Consider the following 19,406-nt stretch of genomic DNA (forward strand, 5'->3'; position numbering starts at 1 on the left):
GCCGTCGCTCTGTTAGTTTACGACATAACACAGGAGGTAAAGCAGTACCACGTTGACTCCGAAGACTTCCCGCTTTTTGAAATGTGTATTTTATGATGACGACATATTGTTTTATTCCGCTTGATAGAATCCCGTTAACATACTGACCGTCGGAGTGTTTTTATTAGGCGATGTAACTTTTCGCCTGTTTCAGTGTATCCTTCTCAACACTATACATGATTATTATTGCGCTAAAAATTGAATTGCATAACGTTCTTCATTTGTGGCAAAAGAAAGAAAATCTGCGAATAACGTAATATTCAACTCACTGACCCGCTCACCGATTTTGTAGTGTTCCCTCATGTAATCAAATTTTGGCTAGAGAATCAAGCAAAGAATATGGAAATTTCTGGAAGTTCAAAGAACTTATCTTTATCTGTTTTGTATCTACAGGAATCGTTTGAAGTCATACAATTCTGGATGAAAAAGCTGAAAAAGGAAGCTCCAAAAGATATTCTTATCTTTGTAATCGGAAACAAGTTAGACCTGGAATCTCACCGGGAAGTGAGCCGTAGTTCGGCCGAACAGTACGCACAAGAAAACGACGCCGTACACCTCGAGGCGAGCGCCAGAACTGGAGAGGGCATCTCGGAAATCTTTAACGAAATATGTAAGTTTCTCTTCTCTTAGGTATTTAAATGGTGATAAGACTGTAATGTAACGAGACTCGAGAAATTTTCATCTCTCTTTTTAATTTTTTCCCCCATGACAGGTGCATCGTTGTCAAGAGTCGAAAAAGAGGCTCAACTGTAAGGAACTTACACAGCCTGTCGAAACTCCATCTGTACATTGCAGTATAAGTACTGTTCATCGCTGTGTCCACATATACGGAACTTGGTCGAGGATTCAAATATAGAACCGTGTGAATTGCCATTGCAAATCTCCTCACAACTTTCCTCACATATTCATTCCAATCAGACTCAAGAAAACATGACATAGATCCACACAATTATTAGTGTGCATTACGATTCTAATTTTATTGCTCGATCTCCGAGTATAATGATCTTGTGAGCCGCACGTCACTATAAAGTAATAAAGGCTGTGGGAGCAGAGGCAGCATACAACCTCTCCTGATGCCTATCACCAACTCCTCGTGCTATGGTCTGGTGCTAGCGAAGATCGTGGAGTGTACGATCTTTGGTGCTAGCTCTAGCTAGCCCTAGTCCCTTGTCTCTGCTGTGCTGTATGCGTGCACTCCTCTGGTTACAGCAGCTATCTACCTACGCGCATACTGAGCTAGGAGAAATGCATGCATGGCTTGCCATGCGCTCCTGTGCACCCAAGGGTGATTTTGATCTATTTTCAATGGAATAAGAAAATTGAAACTTCTTCAAAATACAGGATTCTCTACGTTGCAATTATCAATATATATATATATACATATATATACATACATATATATATATATATATATATATATAATCATATGTAAGCCTAAATGCGTTCAGCGATTTTAGGGAAGGAAATATGCCTCGCATCATTTCGCAATGTTGACCATAAAGAAGGAAAATGCAAAAAAAAAATGGTTGAAATTATTAACTGAAATGAATGACAAAAAGTTATATGCCTTTCAACTCAAGGTCGTAACTGCTTTCCTAGTAAAAAAAAAAAGGAAAAAAAGTTATGGGTCCTGGATGCAAAACACCCTTTCACTCGAGGCTGTTTTTCAATCATGATGTACATTCCCGTTATTCTGCATTTAATCTTTTTTTTCTTCTCACGTTTATTCAATGACGTATTACGTCTCCTCACGTCTGATTCTGATGTATTACCATAATAAGGCGCCTCTAATATATCGTATCGCTATGTATACTCTATAACTGTATGTGTTTTATATAATTATTTGATTTGATTGATTGGTTGAATTTCCTTTTTCTAAACAATAGGTGACAGGGAAAAGATTGAATGCTTATAAGCAAGCAACCACAGTACCGATAAGTTCCCTCCGAATTTTAGGTACATGTTGACACATATTATGTCTAATTCAAAATTGTGATTTTAAACTATATTGTATAATAAATCTCCAGTTCCAAGCCCTAGGCTTTTGTTTGATTTCCTCCTTTAGCTCATACATCTCTCTGTGAATATTTTGAATGTGATTTTAGGAAATGAATAAATTGAATTGAATTGACGGCTGACGGCAATGGGTGTGATGAGGATAAAGTGCCTCGTCTAGGAGCACGGCCCTTTGCAGCCGGGAGACTTGAATCATAGACATCATGACTTATAATCCGTTGTCTTATCCACTGAACCATATGACAGGTTATTAAGATGTATTGGATGTGCTGTGCATATTTAGTCCAGACATGTATGTGTTTATATTTTCTGAAAAAACGCAGACATAAAATGCAGCAACTTTAAACTATATCATATCCGTCTCACAAGCATTAGAGAACGTGTAATAGAGTAACAGTAAGGTCTCAATGGTCCATATTTTCGCCATTATCTGCACTTTCTGCAATCCATAAAAAATTAAATTACTAAGAGCGATGAGCAAGTTTGATCGATTACAGATTTGAATAACGGTAACAGCAAGACATGTTGACTTATACCATAATGTGCATTTTTGTTGGAATGCATTTGGTGCACTTAGGTCATTATACATTTTATGTTGTATTGATAATATATATATATATATATATATATATATATATATACATATATATATATATATATATATATATATAATACACACACACACACATATATATATATATATATATATATATACATATATATATATAATAAACCAAAAAATTGTAAGTGAAGCCTTCTTGTTATATGCTAGTCGTATGTTTTAAAGTAAATTTTGATTCACATTCTTTGTGAATCGAAAAAAAAAATACATGTATATGGATACGAGTTTCCTGTTGTGTGAATCTATGCAGTATTGCCTACCTGTAAGTGACCGTATAAGTAATAATAGGAACATCAATTTCGTTCAAAATGCTACATTAAAGCATATTGCGTTTAACTTACGAGAGCTTTTACTTGTTTCAGTTTAGTGGATTCCTTATCTTACGTGTCTAAAGCAATCGACACTCGGGACCCACCCCCCCCCCCCCCCACACACACATGAAAAAAAAAATGTTCCGAGGACCCTGTGCCATACAAGTATACTGTATCGGTTTAATTCTTTGGGAATAATTTTGAATGCACATGTTCTGTGAAATGGATGAATGGAACAAAATTATAAGAGGTACGTACGCCTTTGCGTGTGAACTGGAGAGATATCAGTTATATTTCAGCGTTGAAGACAAAATGGATAACTGTGAAAGTTTCCATGACAACAATGATAAAAGATGAGAGTATCTTTAGGAGAAATTAAAGGAAATATTAAATATAATGTCGGTTTATACGGAAGAATGACTCGCAGACGTTGCAGTGATGTTCACTATGGCCTTTATTTCCCAAGCTTTCGACTGTGTAACCAGCCTTTTTCAAGGGCCTGATGAGACATAAACATAAAAGCAAAATAGCAACCAATTTGCATGCATTTGAACAGATAATGCAGCACCCACCACGTACAAGGCCAAGCCCGCTTCACGTTATACAGTGCTTATACAGCGCATATCACTATACCGTAGTGTCTCTATGCGCTTTAAAGGGGAGGGATGAAAATGGAAAAAAAAAAGAAATGTACTGTACAACGTATGTACCGTAGATGCAAACCAAAACTCATTCATAATACTTTTTAAACAGAAATGTCTTGAGAACAGTTTTGAACTTTAACACTGGAAGCTTGCTTTATATAACATGGAACAGTGTTCCACAGTGTGTTATAGATGCACTATATATACATATACATTGTTGCCAAGCTTTCGACCCTTTTGCAGGTCTTCATCAAGGGCTTGGGACGTAAACAAAAAAGCAACCGATTTGCAAACACTTGAACAGAATAAGGCAAAAAAAAAGAAAACCAAGGCAAATTAAAAGAAAGCCAAAAGAAAACCACAAGGAAAATAAAAATAAAAATAAACAGCATCATGACATAAGGTGACATTCACTAGAACAGCAATATTATGACTTAAATTGGCATGCACGGCAGTGAGAGTAATAGCACAGCAGTAGCAGTATGATATAGGTAAAACAAGCAGCGGTTATAATTGAAATGAAATCATTCAAAATATAATATACCAGCAAAATTAAATTGCTCGAACCGTATATGAAATAAAACACACTGGTTTCCTTGTGCAAGGCGTTGGGAGGTGTACCTGCTATGTCCCATATATGATATATATATATATATATATATATATATGTGAAGTGTTTGTTTGCAAAAACCGATAAGTCCATATTTTCCAAAGGAGATATTTGCTATTAAAGGTCAAGAAAAATATGGAAAATAATAAGAAAATTTTTGCTTCTTTTGACCATAAGTTCAAAAATATACCTTTATATGTAGTGACCAATATATCATTTAAAAGGTATGATTTTGTACTTTATGACAGAGATCGTACTTCAAAATCTTCCAAAATGGACTTATCGGTTTTTGCAAACAAACCCCATATATATATATATATATATATATATATATATATATTTATGTATATATATTAGGGCTCGACACTGCCATTTTTCTCTGGTGGTCCGTTAAACGGAAAATAGAATTTGATTTTGAATTAAAGCTGCCTGATTGGGGCACCAAAAGATAAGTTTTTCAGATATTTGTCTAATGTCTAGCCCTGTATTATATACAGCAAAGAGAGATTGTTAACCATGTAAAGTCACTTTGTTGTAAAGCCAGCATTTTTTTTTTTGTCTCATGAAAGCCGAGCAGGTAACTCTAACACGTGACCTTAGATGTCTTTTGACCCCAGCACGTTTTCTTGGAGATCTTGATCTTAAAAAGTATGAATCAAACCCGACGATTCATCAAATGCAGCTATGACCCACGATGGTTAATATAATTAAGTATAGAAATAGTGCATGGTAACGGTTGCAAACAATATAGTGTGACAAGTGAATACTGTGTATATATTGTACATATGGCGCTTGTGGCCCTAAATGACATTTGGGCTATAATTTATATATCTTACAAGATCACATTGAAGAGTTAGTATACCATTTGTAATGTATACTTGTTACACCCGTGGTCGTGCAGGTGTTTCAGACCGTTACCATGGATACAACTGATACAAATGATGAGGAGAGACACAAGAGTTGTATAGTTGAGCAGTCAGTCCGCAGCGTGAGCGAAAACGCACGTATTTATTCAAGTCGTATGCACGGCTGAGCGGTGCTTGCATACGTAATGAGCAGATACATGGTCATGAACAAATCCGTGTAGAACGAGTATTTCTCGTCAGTTTTCGACACTTTTAGTATCGACTGAAAGAGAAAACATAAGCAAATATGCTCATGATCAAAATAAACGGAAAAGAAGAATAAAGAATATCAAAATCCCTCTCGAAGTTCGGTATTGTATTCAAAAATATTCCTTCACGTTTGACGCCAAAAAATTAACCTGAAATCTTTCATGCCCCTCTAAAATATGGTGAAGACTATGTCCGCTAAGGTATATAGTATCACAATAAGGGCACGTTTTCCCATCTTCATTTCAATACGGGTCAGGAACTAGCAAAATTCAGAGACATGTCTAGCGTCGAGTTTAAAAAGATTATCCTCGCATTCGCACCGGAATTCCGGGTCTGTGATTGGTCGAAATCTGTCGCAAGACGCGGCGTGTCGCATTGCGTAGTATCCATTGGCTGCTGACTCAATGCTGTGAGTTTTAAATGTTAGGTTCCAGATTGTGATCGAATTTTCACTCTCTGTACAAAACTTGAACTTTACACAGGAACCAATGATGTGTATGTGAGTGTGCACTTACAATGACCCTGAACAATGGACCTGGCTGCCACCTGTCCCGAGCTCTGCTGCCAGGCACATGAATGCTTAATCAATTATTCATGTGGATTGCCCCGAGCACTGCTAGTCTGAATTCTTGACACAGGGTGAAATGCATCCACATGAAAGAAGTAAGCACATGTTTCCATGTGCTTGCACACACCACATTTCAGAATGAACAAAGACTAGCTGCGATAGTGGAATTCCTCATGAAACATTCCAATCCTGGCCATTGTCCACGACCATTGTCTGGGTATCAACAACACATTCCACGCGTGTTCATTCACTACCCCACTTCCAGTAAGAAAACATAATTTGCCTTGTTTTCAACAGGAAAATTCACAACCTTAAAAATGGTGCCCCTCTTCGTTTTTTAATTGATCATACTCGCTCAAGTTTCACGATTGTGAAATCGAAGAAATTACGGAGATCTATTTTCAATACCAGTCAGGAACTAGCAAAACATCAAACTATGATCTAAAAGCTTCTTGAACATTGGCAAAATAATCGTTTACTTTGATGCTAAAATTGACTACTATATTGACATCAAAAATAGGGAAATTAGGTATCAAATTAATGAGCATAATCAGCTCTATAACATACCTAACCATCCTGGGTAAAACAATGCACTGCGAAAGCTATGAAAGCTGTTGTTGCGACCTCTGCAAAAACTCTCGCAAAGTATCGCGAAATCTCGTCAGTCTCAAGGGCACAAACTGCGTAAACGTGATTCTGAATAAAATTGTCGTTCGTGCCTCATTATCGCACACGCTGCGGACTGACTGTGAGATGATGGTGGCAAACGGTGTAATGATCTTTATTTCTCTCTTTTCATTGTTTATCACAATGTCATTAATCGTAACATGAATAATCCACATGACAAAGCATTTGTGAAGATCACAATTCAACAATGAATTTGTACCTTGGTCTTTACTTTGAATTACAACACTTAAAAATTACATGAACGATCACTGTCTAGATACACTAGGATGCAGAACCTTGAAATACAACTCACTTATCCACAGTATATCTGAGTGTAAGTTTGGCCGCTTCCAGCTAATCCTATTTCAAAACATTCATTCATTGTACAAACATGACTATATACCGTGATTGTGCCCTAATATTTGTAAATTAATATGAATACATTAACAATCACCATCATGAATCATGTTTATATTGATGATTTACTTTCCACATCAAACATATTTTCTAATAATGAAAATGATGTAGCATTGCGCTTCATGCTTCGATTAAGATATCTGAGCTGATGGTAGTCTGGTTTATTACAGGGGTACTGAAATTGATACGGCAATGGCATCTGTATATGCCAAAATATCTCCCTAAAAGTAAGATATGTGTCTTATTGATTAATCAATTATGAGCTAGCTATAAACTCCTTTTAACTCACATAATATAACAAGAGTGTAATTAACAATACTCAAAATATCAATTATCAAAGTGAACAATTATCTAAAATGAAGTTAGATAATAACACAAATTATCTATCCATGCTTTATCTCACTGGAATATGACATCACTGAATTGAGTAATGTTTTAGTGTTTTGTATTCGACTACCATCCAACCCCATCGTCTTACTGGTTATGACTTATGTCCTGCGTCAAAGTACTGGCCCTTTAAAACTATCTCAAATCTCACGCACTAGGCAAAAGGGGGGGGTTGCCTTTAAATAACACAACTGCTCTCTCTTTTACCTACATTGGAGCTAAATCATGAAGCTCACACAAGGAACTCCTTTTTCCAAGGGAAAAGAGAAAACTCCTCTTTTCAACAGCATACTAAAACTGAAAGCAGTGGTACAATGTACTGCCAATGTTATCTTGATTGAGGTTACTACCAGCCCTGTTATCTAAACATAAAGGGACAAGCCTCTCCCTCCTGCCTGGATGCGGTATCTCATCACCGGTCTTTGTAGTCTACATCACCTAGACCCACTATAGGTAACATTACCCAAGCATGGATATGCATGTAGGCATACTCACACTCGAATCTATGCTATCATCACTGTCACAGATTATTTTCTATTTCTTATCAAAGATTAATACACAGTTTCATTATTCATTTATATCCTCTTATTAATCATTAAGCTCGGGCTACGATACACCACTTGTTCCTATACAAAATAGTACATTTACAAGACATAAGCAGACCCCCTCTAAGAGTCTTTAGAGTCTGCATGATGAGACTAATCGTAACCCAACAGCTTGGAGATGTCCCCTGCCCTCAGCCTAGTGGTCAGGAGTTACTCTCTATTTGTGAACTGATAAGAAAGACCCTGTTCACATCTTGGCTATATACATGTATGTTACAGTGCCTCTTTGGGTCATCACTTTCTACAGTAGGGGCTATACTAGACTGTGTTCACACGAGCGTCAGACTGAACAGGCCTACTCAGTTAGCTACACAATAATACGCCTGGTGTACACTTTCACATGAGAGAAATAATCTCTTGGACTACATCTATCTATACTTATATTATATACACTACAGAATATCCTTCTTTTAAGTTCCTCGACAAGTGATGACATTGTGTATTCTCCTGACAGAATCACTTTTGCACAAATTATCAGTTTAGTAACCTCCAAGTCTTCATTGAACCTCTTCCGGTGCAATATCAAATCACATAACTCACTTTCTATTAAATCTAGACAATTAAATGCAACAATGCTCGGTCATTGCCGGTTCTTCTGTCCTTTTATACAAAGTGAGACATTCAATTAATGTCAAACAACAATGAATATGTCATATAATGAGAAATTTGCTTACCTGATACAAATGATGAGGAGAGACACAAGAGTTGTATAGTTGAGATGATGGTGGCAAACGGTGTAATGATAACGTGGCCACTACCACCCAATCCATCTCTCCTCTTATCTCTTGGCCCACTCCATTTCTTAAATGGGGTGGGTTGCTTTCACTTTTCAGAGGTGCAAATATTCTCAATTCCTGGTAACTGAACAAAGTGTCTCATATAAGAGCATCAAACTGTACTGCCTCATGTCAAATATAGTTCCTTCTTGACAAAATTTAAAATTCTGACTGATAGGGTGGACATTTTCTACAGCAAATATTGGGTAGTGATCAAATCAAGAGAAAGACACATAAAATTTTATATGTGAACTTAACTAAGGGGCATAACATACTTACGCAGGTTGTTACGCAGTTTTGATATTTGAGTAAAAATCATTGTATTGTATAAGTAACTACGGAAATCTGGTGATAAAATACGCTTACTGTAAGAATCATCATTAAAAGCTATAGGTTAAAAGCAGAAAATCCATACCTCCAGCATACATTCAAAAATATTCAAAAGTCTTTGACCTTCGAATATTTTTACGTGGACGCTGAAAATATAAGCGACGAAAAAGTCTAATGCTCGCAAACCTCAGCAATCTTTTTCACAAATTTCTCTCCTTCTCTCTATTCCTCTCTCTCTCTCTCTCTCTCTCTCACACACACACACACACACACACACACATACACAAATACAAAAAAAAATCAACTCTGAAAGAGAACAGTGAACGAAATGATTTTCATTTTGATTGAAAATGATAACACGTTCAAGATCAAAGTTCAGTTCTCTCTAAATTAGCAGTGACTATGACAGCAGTGCCTCTCGTTGCTGTTGTTTTTTTTTTCGATGATGACCTACGTCATGTTTGCCTTACAACAACATCGGCAGAAAGAAAGTCGGGGTTTCCCCGCCCAGCATTTAGAAGACGATCATTTAGACTTTGACATCAGTCATATCTAAATCACAATGCTCGTGGGTTTCGCTGGTGTTTGGACGACAACCATGACCACCTCTAAAGAAGACATCGTTAAGGTGTGCCTTCTCGGGGTAAGCATGCAGATCACAAAACCTGTCATTTTCTATAATTGATTTGATTTGATTCGATTCGATTAGATTTGATGTCATTCAGTCTTTCTCAAAACTTATTGGAGACGTGAATTATCATACTATAGTAAACAACAGTTCACTTAGACAGTACACCGTCATACATCAGTAAATGTGTAAAAGGAAGTACCGTTTACCACTCTTCACAAATCTTCTCCGGGGTCGCCCCTCATAATCGGTTACAGTAAATCGCTCCTATATTCGTTATTCGGAAGGTTTGCAATTCCAAATATAAAATAAGGTTCGTTGTTCCAAAGATTCGTTGTTCCGAAGATTCGTTAATCCGAAAATGAAAAAAACAAACAACAACAACCTTTATTCTTAAGGTTGTTATTCCGAAAACAAGTTTGGATTCCTAATATTGTAACGATACGTTATAGTACTCACTTTTTCTTCTTCCTCTAATAAGTCTTCTTCTTCATTTGGGATTAACAAACCTTATTTCACAATAATGTAGTAACAAAACAAAGTGAGTTTCGGCGGTGTAGTAGCGGAGATCGGGCAACTTACCTTACAGGGATCGTATACAGTATATAGTTTTGGTTTAGACCTAACTTCAGGTTTTTAAGATTGATAAGAACCCTCTTTTAAAATATGAAAGAGCAGGTCAATCCAAGATGGATTTAATGTTTATTTCATTAGGAAATTGGTTTTGAAATGGCTGAGATATCCAAAGCAGCGCAATAAAACAACAACAACAACAAAATCCACGGGATACACCTTTTATTAGGATCGCTTTATTTTTCTTTGTTTTTTTTTTCATGTCTCGGCCATTCCAGAACTGATTTCATTTGATTAACTTTTACTTCCTCTTAGAATATTATGCTCTGTGTTATTTCATAAGTGGTTTCTCGGTATGAGCTCTCGAAAACAAGTTATAAGCCCAATCCTCATCTCCACCAATACTATACAATCCCTTTAATAGCTGAAATGCACCTACAGTTATCACATACTCAGCCGCAAGTTTTCCCCCTTTCTGAATGAGAAAAAAACACATAAGGAAAAAAAAGCCACATATAACATTATACACACTCAAATTTTTTCTGGGTCACCAAAACAATTTCTTAGAAAATGATGGTGTCCTATAGACAACGACGTTTTGATAATGTGCCATGGTGATATGGACTATATCATACTCCTTGTCAGTAGGGTTTCCTTGTGTTGAAAAATATGCTGTGTTATTTATACAACCGTAATAAATACGTGTTTGCAACATTCTCAAAAGTCACGGACTGAGGAATGTATGGCTTATCAATGTAAATCGTCTACTCCTTACTATTATTATCGCTTAGACTGTGTATTTATTCAGGAACGTGCGCCAATCACGCAAACAGTGAACACCACAGAGTGAAGTCCAGTCTTAAATGCCACGAAGCTGCTCTATCTTTATAACCTTCGATCTAAATTGCAGCTTTTTCGTGACCATGTATAGATAAAGTTTGCACATATATATAGAGAGCTTCATTCTACACAAGTGCTTTCGCGGCGTAGGTCTGACACAAACAATCAGGAACCGAACAATATTAAGTATAATGAAGCAGCTGCCTTCATGATTTTATGATCATGACTTTTTACTACCATGTTTGATCTTAATCTCATAGATGCATCTCAGAAAATTCCCTTTCTTTGTCCGTATGCTTATTTGGCTCTCCCTCTAACTGACCAACATAAGAGCTACAAACTTATCAGCCACCTTCTTGATATTGTATTCCTCAATTAATATACAAAGACTTCATCAATTTGGGGTTTCTATTTGTGTAATTTTCTTTTCCTTTTTCTTTTTATTTTTACATTGCCTCTCATTCCGGTAAACAACCCTGGAACGAGTAGTTTAACAGAACGCTGATAGAGGATAATACATATAACTTGGAACAAACTTTACTCCTCTTTAACCTCTCACACGTTTTATCAAACAAGACGCAGATAAATAATGACAATTTATTTTCAAGGGCATCCATTACTAGTCACGACAATAAAGCAACACCAAGCATCTAAGAAAAAAAAAATACTTCGCCTCGAATTCGGCTAATTCAGCAGTTGCTCCGGTCTTACTTTTCTCAATGTAATCAGGGTTAAGGTTTTGATAAGGTTTAATGTTTAGTTTGATATGAAGATTAGGATAAGGCTTAGGGTAATATTTGTGCATAGAATTTATGTTTGGCTTATCGTGCAGATGTTTCATGGGAGCAATTGTCATTGAACCGTTTTTCTGTATCCTAAACTTATTTATACGCCAGGTTTTATCTCATTCTTTGCCTTTGTACAGAATTCTCTTTTTTTTTTCTTCACCTGCAGAAATTCGCCGTAGGGAAAACAAGTATAGCAAATCGATTCATCTCGGGCACTTTTCGGAAAAGCTATCAGGCCACTGTTGGGTGAAGCTGTTTTCCATACCTCAGTGTTTGTGTGTTTGTGTGTTTGTGTGTTCCTATAATCGTGAAGATGATGATGTGATTGCTTATGATGGTGATTCATTCGTTCATGCAATTGTTCATTAATTTATATCAAATTTTCTCATCATTTTTTGAGACCTAGAAACGAAAACTCAAATTTACTGCAAGGACTTACGCACGCAATTCATTTCATGTGTTTTGTTTGTTTCTTTTTATAGACACACTATACCTAATAGGTCAATTCAGTGCATAATTTGTTTGCCTTGGAACTTTTTTTTTCACTCAGCAGAAAGGATTTTCATCAAAGCCTATTCATTGACGCATCAATGAAAATGTTACAGTTGTGATCCCGAGAAGTTGCAATAATTCTTTTTTTTTCTTTAACAAAATAGGTGACATTAAAGGCATAATTTACCATTTGCAGATGAAACAAAAACCCAGCATTAGTGCTTTAAAATAGTTCTAAAATGTGAGTTAGGGATAGAAACAACCACAGTAAAAATTTGAATCGGTAAAATCGATGCAAAGTATTGTTAAATATACAAAGTTTACACAATAGTTATGATAAAAATGTTTCCAGATTAAACCGTCTACATTTACGGTTTATTGAGAAAAATACAGATATCTCCTTACATTTTAGGCTTTATCGCGAACACTTCATAATTATGATAGGATGTTTTGTGTTACAACAGACCTACACATATGCATTAAATGTCATATCTTGAAAAATTTTAATGTAAATTTCTATTTCAGTCCTATCCCGCAGGGGGCTTCACTATATTTGTATATTTAAGGAACAATTATTTTTTGCACTCCCAGTGCACCTGACTCATTGCATAACCCGTTTGTATCTTTTCTCCTTCTTTTGGAAGACCCATATTTCAAAAATGAGTTACAGGTCAACTTGATCTAGTCTTGACAATTAAGATCACCAGGCGGTTTTATAAAGCTGCTCTTAAAGTTACAAACGACTTAAGAACGACTGGTGATCAGTTTTGATATGCTATACTTGTCTGAATTTCAATAATTCAGCGTAAGAACTGATTCACCCGTCGTTCTTAAGTTGTAAGTAACTTTAAGAACAGCTTTATGAAATACCCTCCCCCCACCCCCGATCACTATGATGCGGGAAACCTCACACTTTTACTACAACCTTTCGCGAACTCTTTATGGGATTCCCATCCGGTCAAGCCATTCTTATCCACAGTTTTTGATAGTTGATGACTTCTATTAAAGCCAGCAAAGAAACCAAATTGACACTAGAATATAACTCCTATCCATCCCGAGCAATGACAGATAGTTTGCTTTGGCTGAAAGTGTGATTTTCTATGCCGATGTCGTTTGTTTTTTAGTCGTCAATGTATTGCCGTCTTTGACGAATATCTCGATACTTAAAGGGATCGTATAGTTTTGGTTGAGATGAGAATTGGGCTTTTAACTTTTTGCGAGAAACCAAGGAAACACTTATGATATAGTACAGAGCATACCATTTTAAGAGGAATTCAAAGTTTATTTGATGAAAATCGGGTTTGGAATAACTGAAACATCCAAAAACAAAGTAAAACAAAGCGATCGTAATAAAGTGTGGGTCCCACACTTTATTAGAATCACTCTTTTCGGGATATCTCAGTCATTTCAAAACCAATTTTCATCAAATAAACATTGAATTCCTCATAGAATTACATACTCTTTCATATTTCATTAGAGGTTTCTCATTATCTCACCAAAAATTGTTAGAAACCTGAAATTAGGTCTCCACCAAAACTATACGATTCCTTTAAGTCTGTGAAAGTAGAATTGAAGCCTGCACACCCATATTCATTATTACATAATACATCTTTCTTTCTTTTTAAAATCTCCGTTCAGAGCCGCCTTCTTAACTAAAATCATCTGCTACAGGAACAGAGAGTATTGCATGGCATTATGGGATACAAGTGGGGATGAAAAAGTAAGTAAAATGCATTTACATGACAGTTTTATACAGGATCCCCGCCTCGTGAAAAGTGTTTCTCTTTATCCTTTTCTTCTTGCACTATTGAAGGTATTCCTTATGGAAGTATGACTTTCGCTTTGGTATGAAAGTTTCCCTGGTTGTGAAATATCCCGTCAGAGATTAGGTGACGATATAATGATTTTGGTGTAGATTATTAAAAAAGAGAAAATGTGTACTTCGCTACAAGTGTGTATAATATCAGAACAACATTTTATGCTGAAAGCTTGGTTGAATAAAGATAATTTCTGATAAAATTTTCTTTCGTTTACAGATTTGCATTACGATGTTTGGAAGTTAAATAAATAAAATGATATGACGAATTCACAACACATTAAAAGATTATTCCACTTCTTCTTTATCTTTTCTTACCTAAACTAATCTCTCTTCTTCTTCTTTTTTTTTATTTGCATTTACTTTGCCAACCTATAGTTTCGTGCAGTGGCCGCGCTAACATACAGGAGGGCAGCTGCCGCACTCGTAGTATACGACATAACAGAGAAGGTAAAATGCAATCATCAGTAGCTCATAATGGTATACAGTATCATTATTGATGGCTAATTAGATTTTTAAGCATGTAATCGGAGTCACTTCATTGTTTCACTCTGCAAAGTTTAAATATTCTGTCGTACGATTGAATTTTACACAGAGTAACAAACAAAGGAAATTCAGCTGACTACATACTCCATAATTTCACAAGAAGTGTCTTGAAAATCAAACCAATAAGGGACCATACTTCTGTTTCAGTATAGTACTAGTACGCTACAGCAGATGACTTCAGTAAACACTCATCTCTTAAATTTCACGATTGTATTTGAAGAAATCATTTGATGATGTAGAATACTGGATGAACGAGCTAAGGAAGAAAGCTCCAGAAGATATTCTCATCTTTGTAATCGGAAACAAGTCGGACCTAGAATCTGAGCGGGCTGTGAGCCGGAGCTCGGCCGAGCAGTACGCACGAGAAAACGACGCCGTACACCTCGAAGCGAGCGCCAAAACTGGAGAGGGCATCTCAGAAATCTTCCAGGAAATATGTACGTTGTTTCTCATTTCTGTATTAATACAGCTTTAATAGTATTAATATTTCATGAAATTGCCATGTTCGTCGTGATTATTGTTCAGTGAATTGGGCATCTTGGGAGTATAGTGGTGTAATGTAAAGCTGTGAACCGAAGATCATGAGTTGAGTTGAGTTTATTAACATCTTATTTGTACATATAAACATGTGAATATGATAACATGATAACATGAAATTACATATAATAAGATAAACATGAAAATCTTTTATGAGAATACAATGACATTATACAAGGTACTTACAGCTATATATGCATACATATATATTTACATACTTGATTTATCTTACCAAAGAATACATGTGATGTAATTTGATTTGATTTCATAATAATATATTTTTCATTGAAAAGAAAAAAAATGAATAAGTATGTAATATAGTGCATAGACAAAGGTTCTGAAAAAAAAGGTAATGTTGTCGAGGGGGGAACCAAAAGTTAGCACAAGTGCTAGTCGAGATTGGTTCACACGTTCAGCTACACTGCAAATTGCAAGGTCTATCCTAAAGTACTATGCTTTATAAGTACATTAAGCTGAACATTAAGTATTCTTTTCATCACTAAACTTTATTTAACAAATCATTTTTTTAGATTTCTTCGAAATGAAGATCTTGTTCTTTCCTGTTGAATATTTTGGGCAAACTATTCCAGAACTTTGACCCGACAAAAGATATAGAAAATGTACCATGTGCCGTTTTACATTTCTATCAGGTGTATAAAAATAATGTTTGTTATTCAAACGAAGAAGACACCTAATAACAACAATGAAAAATTAACTCGTGACAATGATTGATTGGTGACAACTGAAGTGAATCTGGAAAAGATGACGAAGTTGGCCAGGAAAATAAAGTTCATTACTGTTTCGTTATAAAGTTGCAAACCCACATTGATAATATGTAATTGTCTTTGGTGCATGTATTCATTGGCAGTATAGCACTCATGAAATGAATCACTTTATCAAAATGTTTGAGGACAATGCTATAGGTCATTATCAATCTGGGCTTTAAATTGTCACATTTTTACGCAAAAACGCCATTGTCATATTTCTAGGAAGGTCATAGGGTTATAGAGTTGATTATAACATATTTCCCTGCACTGTGAGAAACGTCGCCTTTAATTGAAATGCACGTCTTATCAATTTAATTGGAAAAGCACACAAAACCACTGTCTCAAGCAAAGGAAGTTGTACTTGTTATGTCCGATATTTTTATTTCAATGTACATACGTGGTGTACATAGTGGCCAATGAATAATTTTGACCGATTTCTCACTTTGCTTATTCGCAAAAAGGGAGAAATATTAGTGTTTCAAATAGGAATAGCAGTCTGGGACAAGAAATGATTTTATTCAGCAAAGCAAACAGAGAAGTCTGGGAGGTGGTGTTAATCGATGTCTATAATTCTTCTTGAATTCAATTTCTGTTGAGCATTGCTGTTTCAATTAGGGCGATGAAAAGAGTGATTTGACTAGATCTTATAAGGCGCAATATCACGATATGATATGATTAATATTTTCGTCAATCTGAACCCCAGTATTTGCTCAATTTGTTAAAATTGTGAAGTTCCTGATATCTTCGAACAACACTGACTTCGATACTGGAAAAAACATTATTTCGGCATTGATAATGAATGTTTACTGCGATATTTTCCATTTTCAGCCCTATGTACTGGTATAGAAGAAAATGAGTTTGCTTTTGAACGAAACACTTGAATATTCTCTTTATTTGTAGTATATTTCTGCGATGATTGATGTTACTTCTTATAAGAATTGTTATGTATACATAACAATCCCCTATTTACCCCTCACGAGACCGTCGGCTTCAGATGTCATTACCGATATGCAAAACTATGTTTGATCTTAGGAATGAAGTTTTTTTTTAATTTTTTTTGTCTGTTACAAATATCCTTCCAACGTGACAGGTGCAACGCTGTCAAAAGTTTCACAAGACAAGAACTCCGGCCATCTCGACCAACGGGAAAAAGGTACCACTATTCGTCTTGGTTCGTCCCTCAACGATCAGCATGGTGTGGGAGGAGACACCGGTCGTGGTTGTCGATGTCGTACTAATTAGTATACAGAAAAACGACAAGACGAAGAATTCATTGAAAACTATATAAGAAACATGAAAGCATGGGTTTCAAGTTCCTGTTGTACCTCGCCTTATTCTTTGATGCGCTGTGGCATAGTGGATAAGACTCCCGACTCCCAATCGGAGGACGCGAGTTCGATTCCCGTCCAGTGCTTACGTCCTTGGAGAAGATGTTTTTATCAACCACGCCGACCAAGGTATACAAAAATGGGTACCTAGCTAGGGTAATAATGATGGCAGAGCCCTCTGGTAGAGCAGTGGCAACACTGAAGAGGCTACCCTGATTAGAGAAAGCATTATTATTATTATTATCATTATTACTATTATTGTCATTGTTATCATTATTATCATTATCATTACTATCATTTTGATCTCACAGAGCTCTGTTGTAAATCAGGCCTCTCGGCTCTGAACCAGACTATCCTGCATAGTTTTACATGTTTTAGATAATGCTGAATAGGTGAATAGATAGATGTATACGTATTTGAGCATTTGGGTAAAGCACAAACACAGACTACGGAACATGCCAATGAAAACTTGTATTAACTAAACCATAATAATCTAGCTTCAACTCACTTAATTCTCTCCCCACGGTGCACTTGCACTCGCACCAGTACCAACTCACTGTCTTTCATAGAGTTTAGAATATAGTTCTCCATGTAGCTAAAAAGAATAGCACAGTTAAGGGGTGTTGTGTCATCACGTGTATTTTTTCCAACCCTTTCAACTTGTAATGCAAATTTAAAGTAATCCCTTTGCACCTATCGTTACATTACTGTACAAGTTTAAGTTACTGTGTACGTGACACGGGGCATCAAGCGTTTCTTGATTTCGGAAAACGTTTTGTATTAAGTTTTGTACATTAACATTATGATGAATAAGCTGCAGAAACCAGTGAGCGGAACGAAAGTTGGTGAATTGATACGACTTGACGCTCGTTATTCCGTGAAAAGGGTCACAAAATGCCTCTTCCGAAGAATATTGTCCTGGATGAAGGCCATATCCGTGGAATGGTGAATTGATAAGATTTTACAGACTCTAAAAAGAAATGGTCATTTAAAACGTGAGAGGTTTATTATAGTGTCAGAAAATGTAGGTATTTCTGAGGAGGAAAGGAGGTGGAAAAGATGGAGAGGCATTAGTGATCGAAATAAAAAAGAACACTCAAATATGCTTTTAACGTTGAAATTTATTTCATAATGCTGCGCATTGATGAAGTGCTTCTAATCCAGTTATGGTGGAGTACATTTTAAGTAAATAATCTTGAATTTTCCATTTTATTAGGATAACTTCTCATTTGAGATCACATGTGATGTTTTATACTTTTATGAGGTTTGTATGTTCTGTTGAAAAACTGAGTTTAGTTACCGTTTGCTGAAAAATTGTTTAAACAGTATGCTTGACTTTTTATTGGGATGATTTTAAGTCGTCTTACTTTCGAGTAAATATAAAAAGTGATCGCCGATTCATGAAGGAAATCATTATTGTCTGATGGAAAAAAAATGATCTATTTACGATCGTTTATCTATTTTGTTTGGTGCAGTGTAGTTGTCAAATCAAACCCTGATAGCTGCAACAAGAAAAGACTAATTCTGCACCGATCTTAATGAGTGGCATACGTGTGGTTTTTTCCTCACAGCCCAAACCTTACACATAGTTGAAAAAAAAATGCAAACAGGACATAACATTATATTCATATTTGTATCATTGTATACTGTATTATTACAATGCACTGTAGTATAAGTCAGTCTGAAATGATTGTGTGAGGACTGCATTGCTCCGATAAAAACAAAACAAAAACCTCAGCGACCGCACATTTAGGAATGTTCTTTGTCTGGATTTCCCCCTTTCATGCCCTCACCCGTGATCTCTTCTTGCTTTTTATTCTGCTGACAAAAAAATATTACAAACGATGACCAAAAATTAAACTGAAAGTGTCCCCACAAGGAGGAAGAGATTTGAAAAAAAAAAGTTCCAGTTTACAATTGCCACAACAGAGAGACTTAAAAGGACAGTATATATTTTGTTGAGGTGAGAATTCAGCTTTAAGCGT

The 19,406-nt window shown here is 36.0% G+C and overlaps 1 protein-coding gene across 1 annotated transcript; it reads left to right on the forward strand.

Moving 5' to 3' along the window:
* Window positions 1-9,688: 9,688 nt before the first annotated feature.
* On the forward strand, window positions 9,689-17,511 carry LOC139739877 (ras-related protein Rab-22A-like). The gene is made up of 6 exons (XM_071650481.1): window positions 9,689-9,749; window positions 12,102-12,181; window positions 14,066-14,147; window positions 14,622-14,693; window positions 15,010-15,226; window positions 17,184-17,511. The coding sequence occupies exons 1-6, from the start codon at window positions 9,705-9,707 to the stop codon at window positions 17,333-17,335; spliced, it is 648 nt and encodes a 215-aa protein (XP_071506582.1). The 5' UTR covers window positions 9,689-9,704; the 3' UTR covers window positions 17,336-17,511.
* Window positions 17,512-19,406: the final 1,895 nt, after the last annotated feature.

This window comes from Diadema antillarum, unplaced genomic scaffold (assembly GCF_040938485.1).
Source record: "Diadema antillarum isolate AM-2024a unplaced genomic scaffold, OU_Dant_1.0 seq00000821_RagTag, whole genome shotgun sequence".
NCBI lineage: Eukaryota > Metazoa > Echinodermata > Echinoidea > Diadematoida > Diadematidae > Diadema > Diadema antillarum.

Bases quoted from the DNA above. Each gene is read 5' to 3' on its own strand.
- LOC139739877 (XM_071650481.1), top strand. From the start codon at position 9,705: ATGACCACCTCTAAAGAAGACATCGTTAAGGTGTGCCTTCTCGGG. The intron at 14,694-15,009 runs GTAAAATGCAAT...TTGTATTTGAAG, and splicing joins TATACGACATAACAGAGAAG to AAATCATTTGATGATGTAGA. The intron at 15,227-17,183 runs GTACGTTGTTTC...CCAACGTGACAG, and splicing joins AGAAATCTTCCAGGAAATAT to GTGCAACGCTGTCAAAAGTT.